We start from the raw sequence: 22,031 nt of genomic DNA on the forward strand, positions 1-22,031 counted from the left end.
AGCACAACATTAAAAAATGCTTTCAATTCCAGCCCACAAAATTTTATCCATATAATATACCAGAGAATACTGAGAAAATTAATTCCAATATTTACAAAAATTTTATGAAGCTGTACAGATAAAACACAGTTTCAATAACGAATCTCTCTCCCTTTAGTCAAAACTGATATCTGGCATTTTATTTAAATAATTATATTTATTATGTTATGTATATGTTTGGTATGAGATTTCTAAGGGTTGGACATAAGGCAGAAATTCTTTACAATGAGAGTGGTAAGATACTAGAACAGGTTCCTCCAAAAAGCTATGGCTGCCCATCCCTGGAAGTGTTCAAGGCTGGGTTGGATGAGGCTTTGAGCCAAGTGGAAAGTCTCCCTGCCAATGGCAGAGAGAGTCAAATTAGAAAACATTTGAAGGTCCCTTCAACAAGAACCATTCCATGATTTTTGATGACTTGCAGAACGTTACAGTACCATTTCCAGGCTTCAAAGAGCAGCTGGCATTTCTTAGCATAATGTACTAATAATTTGAAGGTACTAGTTAGACACTGAAATTAGATTGCTGAAAACTAGTATTAACTGGCACTTACTATTTCTCACTAAAACCTTTTCTCTTGTCACGAGAAAAAGAAGTCCTGGAAAGACAATTCGATGATACCCTTTTGAAACCCAATACATTTATTCTCATAGTAACCTGTGCTTATGGAAGCGGCGTTCAGGAGGAAGATTCCTCCTGTCCTTCCCAAGCATCCTCATCCCACGCCTGGCTCCGCATTCTGTTGCGAACTGCGCCACCTCGTGGCAGCGCGGCAGCATTGCCCGCACCGGGGACACCCCAGCTCTGCCCGCAGACGCAGCAGCGAACGGGACAAGCACCAGAAAGCGCTGGCACAGACATCTTCCATTTACCTTACCGAAAATTTCGGTACCTTACAGCAAAACCAGCAGTATGGTGGAGAAGAACGAAAAAAAAAAATAGCCTGGATGAATCACAACATTGCCCAAAAGCATGGAAGGCCTATTTCTTTCTGCCCACATTCAGAAAATATTTTAATGTTCAGGGTGTAAGCACCTGCCACAGGACAGTAAACTATGAAATCTTGCTGGCAAGATAGGCTGGTCCACATTGCAAGTGTTCAAAACTGAGACCTAAGAAGCCTGGTTTGAACACAGAAGCCAGGTGTTCTGGGCTGCTTCTCTCAATAACTTTGGAAATGCAATGGAGTAAGAGAAGCAGGAAGTTAAAACAGATTATTCAAATTGATGAATTGATTCTACTGCTGCGCTGCTGTCATAAGCGACAATTAACGACCCTGATAAATTTGGTTCTCCCACATGATACTTGTCCTGATGTCTGTAAAAATGAGCGAAAAAAATGCTAGTTTCACCTTTTCATCAGCTTTAACACTACAGATAATAGTAATCTTTCTTAATACAACAATTTAACTTTTCTTAATACAACAATTTAACTTCCTAACTCCTAAATGTTGACACGTATTGCAGATGATTGAGAGGAACTTCATACAAATGAAAAATGAAAAGAAAAAAACAAACTGTACAATTCTGGGTTGGTTTTGTTTTTCTCTTTTAAAAATGTTTTTTGGCTTACTTTCAGATTTAGTTGAAAGCCTGAGCTGGTAGCTATTAAGCAAGTGACCTGGCTGCATAGTACTAACTAGTATTCCTAGTGACTTTCCTAAAAAGTTGTGGTAAATTCTGAAAATTTATCTCATTTTCTTTGCTCAGTTAAAACATCAAAGGCCATGGCCATACTTTTTTGAGAGGTAAAACACTAATAATTCCTTTAAAACATGATAAAAAGCTTTGCATGTTTTAAGTGCTGATAGGCTGTTGCACTTTTATCTTCTTGCTTAGGAATGAGGCAAGTAATGTGGCCAAACTGATCAATTCTCATTTGAGCAGATGATACAAATTCTACCATTTAATCTTCTCCAGAATCTTCTTCAGCTAGCACCTTCAAGACCATGTGATTATGTTCACTTCACAATGTGAGCAGAGCAAAAGGATCCTTAGGTACCTGTCCCAGCATGGATGAATGTTTTTATTACAAATCACTTCAACTGATACATGACATAGAGTTATTTTGCTACACACAAGGAATTCAGATTTAAATTAGAAGAAATGCTAGTTAAGCCTTCCAGTATTTGCCTTAGTGTAGAATCTCTCATGTAAAACCCCCATTTGTTTTTCAAAGGGACAGGTGAATTGCCTCAGCTGTTGAATTCAATTTAACCAGTCACAGAATCTTCTGCATTGGAAGAGACCTCTAAATTCAGAGTCTGACCATTTACCCAGTGGACCAAGTCCACCACTAAACCATGTCCCCAAGTGCCACATCCTCATGTCTTATAAATACCTCCAGAGATGGAGACTCCACCACTTTCCTGGACAGCCTGATCCAGTGCTAGACAATCCTCTGGGTGACGAAAGTTGTCCTAATATCCAATCTTAACCTTCCCTGGTGCAACTTCAGGCAGTTTCATCTCATTCTATCACTTGCTACTTTGGAAAAGAGGCTAACACTCAACTTACTACAACATCCTTTCAGGTAATTTTAGCCTCATGCATTCTGATTAAGATGAGGAACCTTAGCAATGAGGAATCTTGTCCAAGTTTACAGAATATTCTCATGGAGCAAAAGTTAAAAGAAGGACAGGCTTTGGGAAGAGGAATCACAAACATGTCAGTCAAGAATGCATACCCAGTTTCTGAACTCCTCTGTTTTGCTCAGGTGATGAGGTTTATTTATTTGTTGCCCCTCCTGAATGCTGTTTGGGAAAATAATACCTGTACACATCACTTATAGTTGCTTATCTCCTGCAGTGACCTGCTGGCACCTTTTGTGACCTCTGAGGTGCGACTTTTGGTATGACCTAAAGCAAGTAAGAAGCAGAGCAGGTACTCTAGCACTTGAAAAAATCTGGCTGGAAGAAAGAATTCCAAGTACTGAAGTGTTCTAAATTAAAAGAAAGCTGGAAAGTGCCCTGTTGTTAAAACTACTGAGTTGTATTTTTCTGCTTTTTGTGGTGAGATAAACTTTATCTTCTATTTTGCTGTAGCCCACTTCCTACAGGACAGATGAAGGATATGCTCTTCCTTCCTAGTATTTGACCTCTGTCCCAGGAAGGAAGCTAGCAATAACCCAAAACCTTAAGCTTTTGGGTGAGCACTGTAACCACCAATCTATTTTGGAAGGCTACAATTATAGACAGGAGGTGGGCAGCACTGTCATCACCTCCTGCTTCTGATTTTAAAACAGAAAAGTTATGACTGTATTTGGCAAAGAGTCCAATGCTATCTTTGTGCATTAGCCATATTCGGAGCACGCCTCCTTGAACAGGCCCCTTGAGATTTAAGGGGTGGAGAAGAGCGTTCTAAAAGACAACTTCAGCTTAATCCCTCCAGCTCTTTCTGCATTTGGGGGAAGAACAGAAAAACTGACTCCTCCAGAGAATGATTCAGAGAACCTAAATTTAGGTACTTGTTCTGAATCACTCCCTACTTAACCTGGGGAAGCATCCTGGAGACAACTGATTCCACAGGCAAAGGTTATCCTCTGTGACAGTTCCTCTCTCAACATCCCCTCAATTGTTAGTACTATTCTCAACCCCACCACAGTTTAGGCAGGAAGTTGCTGCTTATCCTCAGAAACCTGCAAGGCACAAAGGGGAGGCACATTGAAGATGTCCAAATACCTGGTTAGGAACTGCCTAATTTCAGAATTAAACTGCCAAATCATTAAACAAATAAACTGATTTTTAGACGTTATAATCCACCAACAGTGGATTGTTATTGACTTCATTCGCGTATTGATTTCATAAATTGTTATTGACTTCATTAAGATGCAAGGTTGGCACTTGGCGACTATTTTAGATTTAGCATTCCATCAAATTGCACCATGATTTTCCACAATTTTAAATAAATTTAGAGTTGCCTGTTGCTTTTTAAACAGAAGACATAATAATTATAAAGGGGGGAAAAAAAAGTCTTTATTACTAAACATATTCATACAACACTTTTACATCATAAATCAGTATGTTTTGAAATTGTGGTAGCACATTGTCACTCTTTAAATACTCAAGACTTATCGCTTTTTCCAGGTGAATTTCCGTCTGGGTCCCTCTTGACCAGGCTTTTTTCGTTCCTTCACACGTGGGTCAACTGTTAGTAATCCAGCTACAAAACACAGAAAAGCACCCATTTGTTTGCTGCTACTAGTTAATATTACAGGTATGTTACGTGCCAGCAAATAACTCTGACTTTCATTAACAGTGTGATTTGTATCATCTAAAGGGCTAAAGGTTCAGAACCACAAAACACTCAAAGGAGTGTCATCAGATCCTCTAACTTCTCTTTAATAACTGAACTTCATTCATATTTTCCTTTACACACCACTAAAATAACAACCCCTTGTTTCTTATCTACCCATATTGCTTAAGCCCTTAAAGCAGTGGTCTCCAAACTTTTTTGATCATGCAGTCCTAACAGTATTTTTGAGCATGTACTCCCAAATATATGTATTTATTCACTTATTAATTATATACAGCACGTTCTTACTGAACCCCAATGGATCAGTTGCACATTTCCCATACTGAAGACCACTGTTATGTGATGTATTTATATATAAGTACAAATACATTTTTATATATATATCAATATACCTAAAAGTATGTTTGGCAATATCCCAAATATGTTCATAATTAGCTGATCTCAGTAAATATACCAAACTCATTACAATGTCTATTTACAAGGGTTTTCCTCGCAAGTTATACTTGCCAGTGCTGAAAGGCACAGTCAAAGAAATTTGTTGCAAAGCATAAGCACAGCTTTGGTTTCATGGCTGGCAATAGAGTGAAAAAATCACAGCTGTTCTGTCACTAATACAGGCAGGTATTCTTGCTACTAGTCCAGAAAGAGCATAGTTAAAAGCTCACCGTTCATAACGCTGCATTTGCTGAAATAGCACAGACATCTCATCACCGAGAAGCATCAAATCCTGCAGTTATCTAAATAAATCCTATCTTATCCTAGGTAACTTGTAAACACTAAATGCTGCAAGAGAGGAAAGAAGCTCCCTCCGTTTGGCTAGTTGCATGCAGTATGTTGCTCATTACTCTCTCTTCAAAGCCAACATTGCTCATTACTCTCTCTTCAAAGCCAACCCTCCAGCATTTATGTTGGAGAAAAAAACTTTTTAAAACGTGAATAATCTCAGTATCTCACAGCTCACTAATGTCTGATCCAAATTTATTTAGTAGTGAATGCACATTCATGTTTTGTGATTCTATGTTGAGGCACCATAAGCTGGTTAATAGACCTAAAAGAGGTCATGAACAGATGGAAAAATGCTTGAGAAGTCATCCAGTATGTACACAAAGGATGCTAGGAAAAAAGTGAAAACAGTCTATAAATCAATGCACATCCCTTTCATACAATACACAAGGTTTCACTGGGATTATTTACTCAAATCTGATCCTTAATGATCCTTGTATTAATTCTGTTAATTACCAGAAACACATTAAGAAACATTGAAATCATTTCGATTCCTACCTTGCCTCATGAATTCCACCTCCTTTTCTGTCACAAAACTCCTTAAGGCTTTTGCAGAGGCTAAACGTATTGCTCCAGCCTGTGCAGATCTTCCTCCACCAGAGACTGTGCAAACCATATCATGTTTTCCAATTCTGCCAAGAAACTGGAAAGGGAACAATAACTGTTCCCTAAGGGGGGGAAAAAAAAAAAAAGAAGGAAAAAAATTCATGTGCATAAAGTTCTATGCCATGCACATTTCTTATCATTGTATATTAAAAAACATAGTTAACTTTTGGGCAGAGATCCAAAAAGACATTCATATCTCATCCAAATCAATAGGAAATCAGCAGCTCGGAGCATATTCCAACTGCCAACGGTACGTACTTTAAGTTCTGTTTTCTGCTTCTCTAAGGAAGCTAAGATCCATCAGCTCTGGATATTGAAACTGAGCAACCTCTCCCTTTATTATTGAGCTTAAAAATCACTACAGAAAATAAAAATCACATTATGAATAGAAACTTTATGTCAGCCTAATGAGAAGTCTTCTCTATATCAGACTGTGCACATTCTCCAAAATCTGAAGCTTTATATGAAAGCCTCACCTTGTTTGCTTCCACTATGTTACTGTATACCAGAGTAATTACACATGTATGCAGTTTGCAAATCTCTGGTGAAACACTTAGGAATGATAATGCTTATTATTAATTTTTTAAAATAGATTTCAAGCCCTTTCTAAGGGGACTAAAATTTGAACTATTAAAATAGTCCGTGCTCTTGGTTTTTGCATCCCTTCAGAAAAGGTGAGGCAAGGAGCACAGAGCAAGGCTTGCCTATCAGTAAACTCCTGAAAATTAGGAGGAAATATGAGACACATTTTTGTGAAACAGATAGTTATACAGAGACCAGAACATAGAATCAATATAGCACCAACATGTAACGATATGGCATTACTTTTGCTGGAATAATTTAATTACAGTAAAATATAGCATTTCATAGAGCTCTCACCTGTCCTGCAGCACTGGGAAGTAATGTAAAATGTCTATTCCATTCACTGTAATTTTTCCAGTCCCATTGTCATAAACTACTGCAGTAGCTCTGGCAGTTTTTCTTTTACCTTAAAGGAATTAAACCAAATCTTTTATGAGGCTTCAATATTCTCCAGAACTTCAAGTGCCCAAGTAGTTAAACAAATCTCATCACATTCATACAGTGCCAGCTGTTTGGTTTTACAGGCTGAGGTAAGAAAAAAAAAAATGCAAACAAAGAACAACTATCTTTCAATATATTTTAATCAATGTCCGTTAAGTGGGGGAGAAGTGTGTGTTGGGAAACCAATCTCCTTCAGCACAAAGGAAGCAATCATTCTGATAAAGGAATTATGAAACAAATCAAACATTCTTCTTCATTTTGGGGGTGATGGGGCACAAACAAGACTGGTTTTGAACTTATTAAACCTGGTGGCTTTTCTTAAATCACATGGGTTGCATGCTCATCAAACTTCATTAACTACTGCTCTGAAGACACTACTGAAAACCAGTGCAAATTAAATCACGGCTTGCTGCTCTCACATCTTTGTTGTCAAGTAATCTTGAAGACAAGCCAGGTAAAGCAGTTCTCTAGCCATTCTGCCCCTCAAATTCTCTGTGACCTTTGTTCTTATTATCATCTGCTGCCTGCTGCATAATACCCATCATCTCTAAGATTCCTCTTAAATGTACAGCATAAAGTGTGTGTGCACACATGCTTTGTCCAGAAGATCATCAGCCTTTTCAATACATGTTGTTGTCACATTTTTTCTATGCAATCACTTGTACCTACATCCTACGTTGCTTTCCAGCTGTGTGTCTCCCCAAAGAAAACATAACAGCCCATGTTTAGAAGATACAGAGACCTTTGTGGCTTTTGTCTAACTCGCCCTCCATCTCGATATGAATTATCAATATCCCATTATCCATCTCTGTCCCATATTTAGAAATTTTCTCTTCATATTTTCCTAGGTGTTTGAAAATATCCAAATGCCTTGCTATTTATTCTTTGCATCTTCAAAGTTCCCCTTTGCGGGACTGCCTATGAAAGTAATGATAAAGGTCCCTCACCAGTCTAAGCATGCCATTTTTATACTAAGTAACAACACTGTTACATCCATGGAACTATTTGTATATGTTTGTGCACTCCTCCACTCTTTTATGTTCAGCAGTCAGCTCTGACAAAAAAAAATCAAAGTCCTTTTGTATCCTACAACCTGTAACCCAATGGGGTCGTCTCTACAGAACTATCACTGTATAAAAATACATATAAAAACCAGATGACAGGAGTCTGGGCCAAAAATTCGTACTTTCTGACCACTCCATGTCTTAACTTGGTGTTCCATAACATCACTAACAGCTATACATGCAGTATACATATATATGAGCATATAAAATGAAGTAGTGACACTTCCAGCAGTGTTATACATTATATAAAGAAAGCAGTGTGAAGAGGAAAAAAAGTCTGCATTGTTACAAACCAACATGAAATGATTACCTTCCCCAGTGCTGAAGGCCACTCCTCGCTCGTCATGCTGCAATGGCTGAATAACCACCTTCTGCAACTGCACAGGAACTTCTTTGGAAAACTTCTGTATAAACTTCTCCTCAATGTCAGCACATGGCAATGCTACCAATTTTTGTAAGAGTTGAATAAATCTTGAATACTGTAAGACAACAAGACTTCGTTTAAGTATGTAAGTGTAATTGCATTTGCGAAAACTTTCTATTTTTATTTAATGGATCTTTCCTACTTCACTTTTATTGATGATTTCTGACAAGATGACACTTTTGCACCTACATGCTGATTTAAGAACAGCATGCAGTTGCATCATTTTCTGTGTGACTAAAGACATCTAGTTCTTTCTTCAGAAAACAGTTAAACTTTACTCCAAAGCCCTTAACCAACCCCTTTTTAATAAAGGATTACTCTATTAGAATGAAGTTCATCTCACTTCAAAAAAAGAAAAAAAAAATTGGAGAGATCTCTTAATTATTTTATTATTGTCTTATTAAAATAGGAAAAGATTTTCACTTGCTTTTTAGTAAGTCAGCATACTCACTGATTTGGAAATAATTTTATTTCACTGAACTGAATCTCATAAATGATTATATTTCATAACATATACAAAAAATGCCTATCTTTGGCTGTTCAAGCTGAGTTACTTTAATGTTTATGATTTCCTTTAAAACTGAACAATCAAGGTATTTAAAAATTCAAGAGCTACTTGACTTAAAGGGCAACCTCTTGAAATAAATTATCCTTCGCTACTGTGTGGTTCTCCTTCCCCCTTATACCTCCCTCCAAAGTTCTTCAACATGTGATTAAAGAGTACACACCAGTGTGTTAACCCATTTGTAGCAAAAGCTGGGATGTCCCGTTACCAAGAGTTACTAGCAGGAGCTCCAGACAGCTGTCAGCAGATATAAAGGTATCATACCATCAAAAATGGATTTTTCATATAGATATCATAGCCTGATTTTTGAAGTTTTTTTTACTTACAAGCAGTTATTGCAAGTATTTGTTCTTTTCTCTTTTACCAGAGTCTTCTCTAGCACAAAATTACTACTTTTCTTGTAACTTAATAATAGTCCCTGGAACTTTGACATCACTTGAAAACTACTTTTACCTAACAATATGACACAGACTTGTGGTAAAGCCTTTGAAGAGCAGAAATATGGAAATAAAAAAATGTAGACATTATAGAGACTATAGTAGTAGAAAACTTCCAACAGTTTTCACTTGGAGAGTGCAAAAGGAAAAAAATCAATAGCTCTCAGTTTGTTTAATAATGTAAACACCAGTGAAATTTTTCTTGCAGTAGCAAAAGGTAAGAATTTGAGCAGGAAAGACTGGCAGCTTATACTGAGACATTTCAAATATATTTAAACAATGTGTTTCACTATAGACTCAGGCTTTGTGGTCTTACATGGGAGAGGCCAGTATATATAAGGGTTTAGTAGGTTTTTTGGTTGGTTGGGTTTTTTCTAAGTTTATTGCAATGTACTTCTACATATGTAAAATGTACTAATGTACAGAATGTACTAAAACCAAGCAGTGAAGAATACCAAAATGTTTGGTTGTACAATTAGACCTGGCACTTGGAGAGGAAAAATAGCCATTCCAAATGCAGGAGCTACTGAAAATACTGAAGTCTTAATGGCTTCTACAGCAAGTAAGGTAGAGAAAGTCTCCTGAGTATTATCAGGATGGAGAATTTATAACAACTACTTCTAACTGATGCTTATGGACCACAATCTGCTCAAGACCTTGTCACATCCCCCACAGACAAGGAAGCCATCACATGCCACTGTTCCAGATGACAACTGAGCAAAGGGCATGTTTGCTGCTGTTATGCTATTTTTGCAAAGCTGTTGTTCACAGGACAGACAAGACTGAGGAACACTGCTTCTAGGTGAGAAAACACTTGGAATGTTCAAACAAATAGAGTTACATTCTCTGGTACTGTCATATTCAAGCTTCCAAAAGCTGGCCACATAACTGAACCTGCTGTTACAAAATCTAATGCTCTTCAGGGGACTGTAAGGAAAAGCTCTGAGTAGAAAAAAGTCTTATCCCCAGAGACAGATGTAAAGGATGACTCCAAACCTACAGAGTGATACAGTTTGCAGACACTGAAGAAATTGCAAAACTCTCCTCTCTCCCACAATATTCATACCAAGGAGAACGTAACAAGAGATATCTGTATCAAACCCCAGATCTATACAGCTTTTTGTCTTGTTTCTGTTATTTGATTTTGTAGTCAATCACTAAGAAAAAGGGCTCCTTATTTCTAGTAAGCCCTCTGTGATTACCATGTCATCCTTAACATTAAATAACTCTGTGCAGGTTTACTATTGTACAAATCCATTGCATTTCCCCATGTTGAATATTTACCCCTTCTCTACAATTAGTAACTGCAGTTCTAGCCCTATTTTTCATCTGTAACTACAATAAAAGACTATTTCTATAATAAATTTTTATAACCCATTCATGACCACATAACTAGATAACAAGGAACAACTGCTCTAGGTCTCACAGTGTTGCCAGGAGAAAAACTAAATTACAGTAATAACAATGGAAAGTTCTTAAGAGTTCTGTATTGTGCTAGATAAAAAAATATCAACACAAGTCACTTTAAAACAACATGAATGTGACAGTGCTGTGAACATGTACAGACTTCATCAGAAGACAGAAAACTCTTTTGAAGAGCACCTCCTTCTGCATAATACCTTTCCAGTATCCAAAAACGCACCCAGAGTCCATATTTTTAAGACACATGCCTCCTTAAGACTGGGAAGATTAATTACTTACATCATCATCTGACACTTTTTCTAACAACATTTCTTCCAATTCAATCTTAGTCAGCCATCTGGTGCCAGCCAGGTTTCTGTTTAAAATATCACATATATTCTTCCTTTAATTAACCATGCAATTAGAGTTACATCACAAAAGACCACACATACAGTCAGTCTTTGTTCAGAAATACATTTTCCATTAAAAATGAATGCAGATGACATTCCTATAGTAAACATAAGAAGGCCTACATTGATTTTAAAAGATCTGCCTTTTGAAAGGTGTGGTAACTTCATGTATTGAATTAACCACATGACCATTATGAGTATCAGCTATGCATTATTCATATTATTGAAGTCAGAGATTGAATTAGAGCAACAATGTAATAGGAAGTGGTCTTCCCCCCAGCTTACGACTTACTTTTAAAAGCCTGCTGCCAGGAAAAATTTGGTATATACTAGCAGCACAGAGCAAAATCAAAAGCAGAATGTTAAAATCAAATTCTTTTGCCACTGGTATTTACTTTTCTAATCAATATAAAGAACGGCACTAGCAGTAAGCACAGTCAAAGTACTAATGTAGCAGTGACACCCTGTGTTCTATCTACTGTGCAATCTTGAGCTGCTCAGCACAGTGACTGCACTGACGATAGCAAAAGTAGAAATTTCAAGAAAACAGCCTCATACAGAGATACTAAGGCAAAGAAAAACCAATGCTTGAGGTAAATTTTTGAAATATATATGATATAAAGTGACCAGCTAAACAGCCATAAAAATACATAACAACATTATCGGGTAAATTTAAGGCAAAGATGTAACTAGCTTCTTAACTCCTCAGGCATTTTAGAAACAGTGTTTTCAGCAGCATGAAGGAAGCTGTGATTCAGTAAAACACTCCTTCTGAAGGTGTTTTTAAGGAGTACTACTTCTCAAGCATGCATATTAATGCTTTTCTGAGTCAGGACGTGAGAAAGGATTATTCAGAACCAATGCAGATTTTAACAATGATTTTAAAAAGCTTCCAATCCTGACAGACTCAAGTAAGTATATACTTACATTTAGATATTGTTACTTGCTACTTCCACTGAAGCTGGAAAAAATTTCTTGCATGTGAAAAGCTATAAACTTGAAGAAGTTCAGATCAGGTCCTAACCCTACATTTAATACTACAGAATGCATTCATTCACAATAGATTATTTTCTGGAAAAAAAACCCCCAACAAACTCCATGCCTCTCAAACAAAAAAAACCAGCCCTTCCCACCAACCCTCTACCTACACTTAGGAGATAAATTATCCTATCCAGACTAATCTCAGAGGAAGTACCATATCCAGTGTGAGAAGCAAGTATCAAAAATTCTTTAAATTCTCTGAGCTTTACAAACCTAACAGGGAAAAACCTTTCATCTCTGACTAGCTTTAGGTTGTTTTTCACATCAGTAAATCCACTAGCAGAGCTCTGTAAGGAGTTAGGCTATTTTTCAGCAGCATGCAGCAAGAAACTAAATTCATTTGTTTTCTGGTCGGCTCAGAGCCTAACACGAATCTATAATAAAACATTCTGTGGGTCACAGATTGCTATTTATATCATTAAGAAACATGAACTTTTGTTATTTAAGAAATTGAAATAATCACAGCAAATTAATCCTTTCTCTTCCTAGCATAAATAACAAATGGCTGAAATGAAGAAGTGACAAACCAACATGATGTGCTTCTGGAGCAATGCATAAAATTGGCTAGCAAATACACAGCAAGAACAAAGATAAAAACAACTTATCTGGGACTGGGAAAAAAAGTAACTATACAGAAAAGCAGTAAATGCCTAAACCAAAACTTCCTAGCCGCAGCTATTTCTTTTAAGCATTTGCTTAACTTAATTTTCTAATTTAAAATCCTTGCAAGAAATCTCAAAAAATTCAAGACAACAGTCTAAAAGGAGCAAACAGCACCTAAAGCATATCCTGACTGGATACACCTAGAAACCAGCAAATATAGATTTCCAATAGCTTCTGGTTGACATGGAGCTTTACTGTCCAGTGGCTAACCAGATGAAGAGCTTGCTGTGTGTGCCAGGGAAGTTAAACAGAAAAAAACAGACACTAAATTCAATCACTAAGAGTGGTGATAATTAAAGAAATGCAGCAAAAAGGGCTTTTCTAAAATTACTAGATTTTGATGATTTCTGTTCAAAGCCATTAGAAGAAGAATAGTGAAATTAAGTATTTTGAGACTCTTAAATTTAAACATTGGTAAGTGAATAAACTCAAGAACTGTAATTAAAGACTATTAAAGAGCTCAGATTTAGGTCTTGAGATTTTAAAAGCAGGAACAATGTATTTGGTACTTTAAAAGCCCATGTTTTTTAATAAAAAGTTTACCTCCTTTTTTGTAAATGCTTTAATAAAAGACATAATTAGAAAAATTCACACAGAATTTATGTTTTATATAATTTTATGTTTCATATCTATATAAAATATTCATATATATGAATGGATATATGTTTTATCCAGAAACATAAAATTCTGGATATTTTCTGTTTATTTTGAAATCACACTTCAGAACTTTTATAAAGCAAAGAACATTGAAAAGAGCAGAGAAAGTTTAAAGAGTAAGATAAATAGATGGCATTTCCCTACCCTAACAATGAGAAGTGAGTGCTCCACACATATCTGGTAAAACTTTACAACATGAAATTACCATACAAATATTACACAAGGAACAGAGCAAAAGGCTGAAAATGTACTTGAGGAATAGAAGGCAGGTAGCGTGGGGAAATACCAGAAGTGCCAAAAAGGAATATGAAAGCACATTAAGAAACTACCCATATTCATTCTAATTGGAAGCTTACCTTTTTTCCTTCTGAAGAGGAAGGTCTTGAGCTGTCAGTTGGTCTTGATGTTTCTGAACATTCAGAAATTTTTCATATGTTTCCTTAAATGTATATAGAAGAAGTATTTAAATAGATTTTTTCATTTAATATTTAAATTTTGCTACTTAAAACACATGTCTAATGGTTTTACTCTTCAAACACTTAAAATACAGAGGTCAGAAAACAAGCAGAGCTCTGAAAAAAAAACACGTGCAGTTCAAAATGACTGATTTTGGATTCTGCAACAGTGTTTTTTGCCTTCTTACATATGCTTGTAAAAAAAAAATTAAACTGTATACAGAAAGACAACTACATTTGTATAATGAATGCAACTCCAAAACATACTGCACAATAATTTCATCAGTGCATTTACATTTTGGTTTGACTTCCTCAAAATACTGACAAGGTAAGATTCAATTTTATTTAGTTAGGATTTTTGTACATGGAGAAGTGTCAGATTTACTGGTGGTCTGTATCAGTCACAATTCTCACCCTGATATGTCTACATGGATACAAAGTTGCACATTTATCATAGTAAACATTTCTGTTCTTCAACTGTGCAGATGGACCTAGTCTGAATTTTCAGTATTTTTAAATAATTTTCTCAAAATTCTTAGCTATATTATTATTTTCAAACAATGGTGTGACAGTGATTTCGTACTTCAAGAAAAAAGAAAAGAGAAAACAAAAGGGGAAATATTCAGAAAAGTCACAGTAAAAAAATACAGAAGAAACACATTTTAAATAAGGTATTTTTAGGGTTTTTTTCAGTTCAGAAACTTATGAAGACTACTTGTTCTAAAATATAACCTCTAATACTCTTAATTACAACAGTGATCCAAATGCAAAGGTAAATAGGATTACTTGGAGAAATAATTATAAATTATAATGAAACAACAGGACAGTTGTACTATAATCAAGTACTTCTATGACAAATAATTTACTTTCATTTAGGAGTGAAATAGAGAGCTTATAGTCACTTTCCTACACTGTACTAATATGTACAGTACTAATTAGTACCACTGTACTGATATGTAGCAAATACTACACAGAAACAACAGTGTAAGGATTAGTGGGAACAAGAAACAATAGTTTGAGGATTTTTATTTGTATTACTTACAAAAAAAAAAAAAACACACAAAAAAACCACACACACAAAAAAAAAAAAAAAAAACCAAAGAAAGAAAGAAACAGAAAAAGAAACATGAGATATCTCTGTGCTATCAGATATTAACTAATGAAATAGGAGTTCTTAACATAAAACTGGGATTTATAACAGGATGCAGTGAAATATCTGCAACAGCTTAAAAATAACCAAAAAAATAGAAGCCCCTTGCTTAGTTATAAACACCTACTGTTCAGGCTAATTTTTTCACTAATATAAAATACACCTGCACATACACTAAAAATATTTGTACTAAAAATGTATGAACAAAGAACAGATTGTTATCTGAGCTGCACTCAAAGCATTTAAATAGGGACAACTCACTGAAGTCTCTGACGCAGGTCACTGGTGACATTTTTAATGGCACAGTGGAACAAAATATTTTTAAAATAATTCCACAGTTAAAAATCTTGAAGTACAAAATTGTTCACTTTTGAGACAGCACGAGAATTCATATATTATAGCAGTAAGCCATTCAGAAATCCTTTCTCTTTCGTGAGGTAATTGTATCAGATAGGTACTAGAAAAAATTTTCAACTTAAAAAAATATATTTATCCTCAAACATAGGCAACATTACATAAAAGAGCAGAAATCTTACTTTCAAGTATTTCCAAACCTCACAAATATAACCATAGCCCTCTAAGGTAACAAGATACAGCATTACTATTGTGGGCAAGATTTATGTCACATCACTCAAGTAATCTTAACAGCTCCATCCAGAGCTGACCATTAGGCTTCAAAAATTATTGCCTATACATTAAAAGCAGACACAGTTGGGGATAGAGAGCATGAGGTGTGTCTACACCAAGCAGTTTTTAGGTATCTGTAGTTAAGTATTGGTAAAGAATGAGTATGGACGCTTCTGCTTGGGACCATAGAGTGAGGAAAGAGAAGGGGAAAGAGGGCTGTGTCTGTCCCTCAGCAAGCTGGGGAGAGCTCAGCTGGAACAGTCAGAGTTTGAATCTGATGAGCTCCATGAGTGTCTGAATTTGAAAGAAGTCAAGTCAGGCACAAAGATGATATTTTGGTGTGAGATGCTTATAATTCTGACCTACTGGTTTATTAGGTCTCACAAACGTGTATGGAGGTTTTTCACCTTACTGCTACTCTTGACTTACCTCTTGCCTTCAAAGGCAGAGGGTGTCACCACCCTACCTGCAAAAGCAGCCTCTTGTCTGCCTCCTCACAAACACCCAGCCTCCTCCAATACATTCTGGCATACATATTTATTTATTTATTGGTATGGTCAGTAAAAATACATGAACAGGAGCTCAACACAGCTACAACACAGCTCCTTAAAAAAGGACAAAGGGAAGTAATCACAGCTGTGACCTTAAGACAGACTGATACAGTCAGAATTGCTTCTAAACAGCAACTCAAGTATTTTCAGGTAACATGACACAAGTCAGAAGAAGACTTAAGGATTTTGTCATATTTGGAAACCGTTGATAAACACAGGCAAATAAAATGAGATATGTGTTATCATCTACCACTTTCTAGCCTCAGAAATTAATTGTCAGTTACAATGACAAAAAGGTTTCGAACAGCAGCAACAATAAAATTTTCCGGAAGACCCTCCCTAGGTAATCCCAAAGAACACCAACACTCCACAGCCTGTTTAAGTTTTAAGAATGTGCACTTTTAAGAATTAAAATTATCTCCTTAAACTGTTCTGGTTAAATTATAGCAATCATCTCTATTCAGACAAAGAACCCTTTACACAGGAGATGAAGTCAAGCAACACTGAAAAGTAGCATTTTAAAGTAATTCCAAGTATAAGAGAAATGTTAAATATAATTTCCTACATATTTCTGGCAATGAAAGTGGACTTGAAACTCTTATAAAATTTTGGTCTGAAGTACTAAAAAAAAAAAAAAAAAAGAAAGAAATTGATGCATCTATCTTATCTCTGTATAGAGATAAAGCCAAGAGACTGAAAGAACCACTCACGTGTGAAGTAAAGTATGTGGATGAGCCTTTGCAAAATCAGGAATCACATGTAATGCCCAATAATTTATCTGACAAATCTTCACTCCCCAACGGCTAAAGAAAGCTTCTGAAGACACACTTGCTTTTTCAAAGCTGGCAGGTGAAGATTTTACTAATCACTTGAGGATTCAATAGTCCAATTCATGACTGTACACATCTGTGTGTCTTGTAAACTCAGCTATTACACAATCAAAATAGCTGATTTTACAAGATTGACTATGTACTGAAACACTTCCATTTCTAATAGAGAGATCAAATTTCAGATCTCTACAAGGACACTTAAAATAATACAAAATTATTTTACTCTTCATTAAAAAATAGGGAAGAAATCAGCAAATTAATCCGTAAAAGAGATTTTTATGGGGAAAAAAAATTCTATTAACATTATAGTAAAGATACCCTACAGAGCCCACATTTTACCTCAGTCTGCACTTGACTTTGTTTCTTGTGTTTTGAGTTCAGCATACACTTTGAATGGCTTTAAGTTTTGGAATATTTTTGAGAGTTAAAATGCTCAATTGTTAGAGTATTTACCTCAATCCATAAGCCCTGATATTTCTAAAAAATGTACAAGCATGATTACATGGAATTACTATTTTCCTGCGCACAATGGTACGAAGATACCATTTTGTCTTGTTCTGCACATTACAAAAATTGTATTATTCTAAAAAACTTTTAAGTCAAATGATGATCAAATGCACTATCAAACATTTGTGAAATGGTGTTTCATGCAATAAACACTTTTTTGTATATCAAAAGAACAATAAATTGTCCTTTTCCCTACAGCTAAACTTTATTCAACAAGCAGAACAACAACAATAATGCATGTAACAAATATCTTGTATAATAGTTCATTTCATATTGAAAGCCAAACATGTATATTGGCAATTATAAGACATACAAAGTTAGTTTATTTTCAGTAAGTGGACAATATTATTATAAGCACTAACTAAACAATAACACTATGCCCAGTTATATAACTAACAGGTAATAAAATTCAAGTTCCACACGAGCCTATGTAATTAATGGCATACAAGTTTAAGTTAAATAATATGTTTATTCTGTTTATTAGATTTAATGCAGCAATTTAAAAGACATCTTCAAATCAGATGGATTACTTACACTAAGCTGTATTAACATACACCTCTTTTCTGGACAAATTAATTAGCTTTGAGACTTAGGAATAATTTTTTTTAAATACACATTAGTTTAATAAGTGTTTAAAACAACATTGGGAATTTCAAGCAGATTTTGGCTTTCATTTGGCCAACTTAGAAAAAAACCCTGTTAAATCTCACTTAATGGATTTTCATTTAAAGAAGCCTATTTAATGAAAATATTCAGAAACAGTTGAAGAACACTCAAGTATCCTATACTAATGAAAAATGCATTTGTCAAGGCCATTTGTTTGAACGCTCTTAGAAACAAAACACTATACTTTCAGAGATTTCCAAGGCAAGCTTGCATACTCTAACTGCTAGGAAGAGCTAAAAATAAACTTGTGCTCCTTGTAAAATTTGTAATTTCTTCATTATGATGGAATGCAACAAAACATCTTGCCCTTGGGTTGCTCTGTTTCAGCCAAAACAAATGCAAATGGCTTGTCAGATGACAGCTGTTTGATAAGGCTCCTCTACAAGACCTGCATGCTTTACTTTTTTCCGTGAAACTTGGGATGAAAGGCAGAAGGCAGGAAGAGAATTAATGTAGCATACAGTCTAAAGGCAATGCTACAACCGTGATTAAGTAGAAAAGTTAAAAGGCACAGATTTTCCACAGCCTTGCTGTGTGCAACCCATCCGTGTAACAAGTTGACAGGCCTAGCGCGTCAGCTCCATCATCCTCTCCGACAGCTAAAACGCAGCATTGCATCCCTTTTCAGAGAAAATTTGCGTCTGCACCATGAAGCGTTGTACATTATTTCTTAGCACTGCAGGGGGCTCAAGTCCATATGGAACCTTCACAAATATTACCACAGATCAAACCAGCGGCGTTTCGAGGCAGATTTGACATACCTATTTAAATGAACAGCAGGGGTCCTCGGGCTGCCTCGGGCTGTGCAGGAGAAAACCTCTGTGGAAAGCCTATGCTGCAGCTCCATTACTCAGCAAAGACACTCTCTACATTTATCATTCATTTCATTTCTGCCAGGGCAAGAAGCTCATTTGCCCAAGGTCAACAAAAAAAAAAAAAAGAAAAAAAAAAAAAAAAAAAAAGGAAAAAAAAAGTGGGGGTGTTTTTTATTCTCCCAAAGAAATAAATGTACCTGACAAGAAGGGATTTTGTCCTTTGGGTACACACAACTCAAATAAATATCAGATCATTCTAATAAAAACACTATACTCAGTAAAGCTGTGCACTGAATTTGTGACCACAAAGTTTGTTTTTCTGACAACTGACTAACCATAGAACTAACTTCTTAAAACTATCGAACGAGGAAACAAAATCTGATGTGAATATCCAATTAAATATTTCTGCATTATTACATTATACATTATTAATGCTTTTGTATTCTATAAGTACATATAAGAAACACGAATGTCTTCCCATAGACTCTTCTAAAGATGCAGATAATGCTTGTGCTACTGATGGTCACAGATATGAAAGGTCTGTTCACAACCCATGTCAACACTCAGGGTCTAGTGGTGTTCTATTAGATACAGCTTTTTTCATAAAGGTAAAAGATGCAGATCCTTTACTCCTGGAACCATATTAATCAGAAAAAGCCTTAAGTTTGCATGAATGGAACCATCGTAGAAAAATCAATTAAGCAGTTTAAATGCAAATTTTCTTCACACTAAATGTCAGCACAAATAACATTTCCTATAGCTTTGCCCTTCACAGAGGAAAAAAAAGAACTATTTTTTATTCTACAATGAACTTTGCTAGAACTAGCCATTTTTATTGTATGTGCATTCTCCACTACTAATCTTTTCCTACCAACTAGACAGAGCCTACAGGAAAGTGTTCAGACTATTCAAAACCAGCCCATAGCCAAAACTGTAAAAGGAATCAAAAATTAAACGAAGAACTATTATGTAATGTGTTCTCTTAAATGTGACATAAAAAAGTTGATAATAATGAATATTGTGACACAAAAATATACATTGCATGTAGCTTCAGTGGTGATATTATGGCCTTCTGTGAAAACATAGCTAAACTCAGGAGCTCCTGGGTGGCACCTCTAGAATAACATGCACTTGACTGGGAGCTGACATTATTTATTACAGATAACATACTTACATGCATTAATGAATAATACGACTGCTTGCCAGTATAAAAGAGGAAGTGAAATGGTCGGCCATCTTCTCCCCACTGGATTTCTAATGGAAGGCAAGATTAGACAAGAAAGCAATCGACAATCACAAAAAAAAAATCCCTTATATCTAACTGCAGTTATAAACCTCTTTCATAATACTGACTGTATTTTTACATATCAAAGAAGAAAGACATTTTACAGGTGTTCAGTCTGCCTGGATATCTAATAGTTTAGACAATCTTTTTTAAAGCTAATCACCCTCTGCAATTATAATAAAATATCTAACATTATAATTGTAAATAATTTTTTACATAAGGAAATCTCTCGTGTACAATTCTAAAAGTTTGCATAGGTAGTATTGCAAATAGAAGTATACATTTTAGTGTAAAAAGTACAAAGTAAGAGACAACTGAAATCTACATTAAAAAGTGAAATATTAGCAGCTCTAGAAAAAACAGTGCTAAAACAAAGAGGTTTTTATTTTATTAGGTTTTATTTATAATACATCTAAGATAAACTAAGTATGTGTACATTTGTCTTTTATGGGCAGCAACCATATTCAGAACTTGTTTGTGTTATTACATTTGGGATATTTAAATAAAAAGACCTATCCTACAGTTTACATAATTAGTTCAGCAAGAAAACAAATGTTTCATATTAATTCAGAATATCCAGTTATTCATTACAAAATATTATTTAAAGTCAAATTTCGACTTTGGAGGGGAAAAAAGGGCAAACTTAGATAACATAACAAAGATCTCTTTCAAATAAAGAAAAATTACAAAAATAAAAACCTGAGAGCTTTTTACAAATTGAACTGCAGAGAAAGTCACAGCCATTTTATCCAGTGAAGTTAATCAAAGCTATCTGTAAACCAAAGGCAAAGATAGGAGTCCAGAAACCTGTCTGATAAGCACAATATATACTGGATTGGAACATCAAGATATATATACATTCAGAAGCTGAATGTAAAGATGCAAAACTTGGCAGAAAAGAAAGAATACTGGGGACTTCTACCCACATATACTACTAGTGTGATTTTCCATGTATACAGTTGTGAAACTATATTTTGTCGAAAAAGCTGTTGTAGAAACTTTCCAAAGTATAAATTTAAGTTTTTGTACTTCAAAGTTATTGAAGACACAATACATAGATGAGACAAAGCTGCCTTAAGAGATACTTATTGAATGTGTTATTTCTAGATATAAATACAAAACTGAAAATTTATACTAATTTGTTCTTACAGTCCTCAGGATATTGCTAGCATTTCAAAGAATGCTTTAGTCCTGAAAGCATACAGAATAGTAGCTTGGTTCTTCCATAAAACAGCCCTTGGATTTTAAAAATACAAAATTATTAACTCTCTCCTACCCTTTCACTTTTTACTTTTTTACTTCGTAATGTAGGGAAGTTGAAAAATAAGGCATGATACCATTTGAAAGCTGAAAATCCAAAACTTCAGATAGTTTTGACTGCTTTCCAAAGACATGAAGTTCCCCAAAAAACAAGTACCAATTATTCCAGCAACAGGAAGAAAGACGAAAAATTTTAAGATTTTAATGATAATCAGAAATGTGTATCTGGGACCTGATAGCTCAGTGAATGTAGAATTTCACACCCATGCTACTAGTTCATACCAAACACTAGTCAAAAACAGACAACAGGTTTTGACCTTATCTTTCAAGTGCTCTACTTAAAATTAAATTGTTGATTTTAGTGAACTGACCAACATGATGGCATATCACTGACATCTGGGACTCTATACGGTGTCTCAGGAGCAAGACCAAAGACAGTATGGACAGACATGCAGTGTTAGGACTTTAGGTCAAAGAACTGATTAGGAGAGGTTCCAGCCTGCCTATTATTTGAAAAAATTC

At 35.3% G+C, this 22,031-nt stretch overlaps 1 protein-coding gene across 1 annotated transcript in view; it reads right to left on the minus strand.

Annotated features, from left to right (window-relative positions):
• Positions 1–3,990: 3,990 nt before the first annotated feature.
• Positions 3,991–22,031, minus strand: part of MRPS9 (mitochondrial ribosomal protein S9) — a 34,175-nt gene continuing 16,134 nt past the window's right edge. Inside the window, exons 5-11 of the mRNA XM_084226389.1 lie at positions 20,139–20,218; positions 13,720–13,802; positions 10,893–10,968; positions 8,076–8,244; positions 6,558–6,666; positions 5,571–5,740; positions 3,991–4,196 (exon numbers count right to left, since the gene is read on the minus strand). Of these exons, the coding sequence (XP_084082515.1) occupies positions 4,105–4,196; positions 5,571–5,740; positions 6,558–6,666; positions 8,076–8,244; positions 10,893–10,968; positions 13,720–13,802; positions 20,139–20,218 (779 nt within the window). The 3' untranslated portion in view covers positions 3,991–4,104. The remainder of the gene's footprint in view (positions 4,197–5,570; positions 5,741–6,557; positions 6,667–8,075; positions 8,245–10,892; positions 10,969–13,719; positions 13,803–20,138; positions 20,219–22,031) is intronic.

This window comes from Fringilla coelebs, assembly GCF_963513975.1.
Source record: "Fringilla coelebs genome assembly, chromosome: 2".
Classification (NCBI taxonomy): domain Eukaryota; kingdom Metazoa; phylum Chordata; class Aves; order Passeriformes; family Fringillidae; genus Fringilla; species Fringilla coelebs.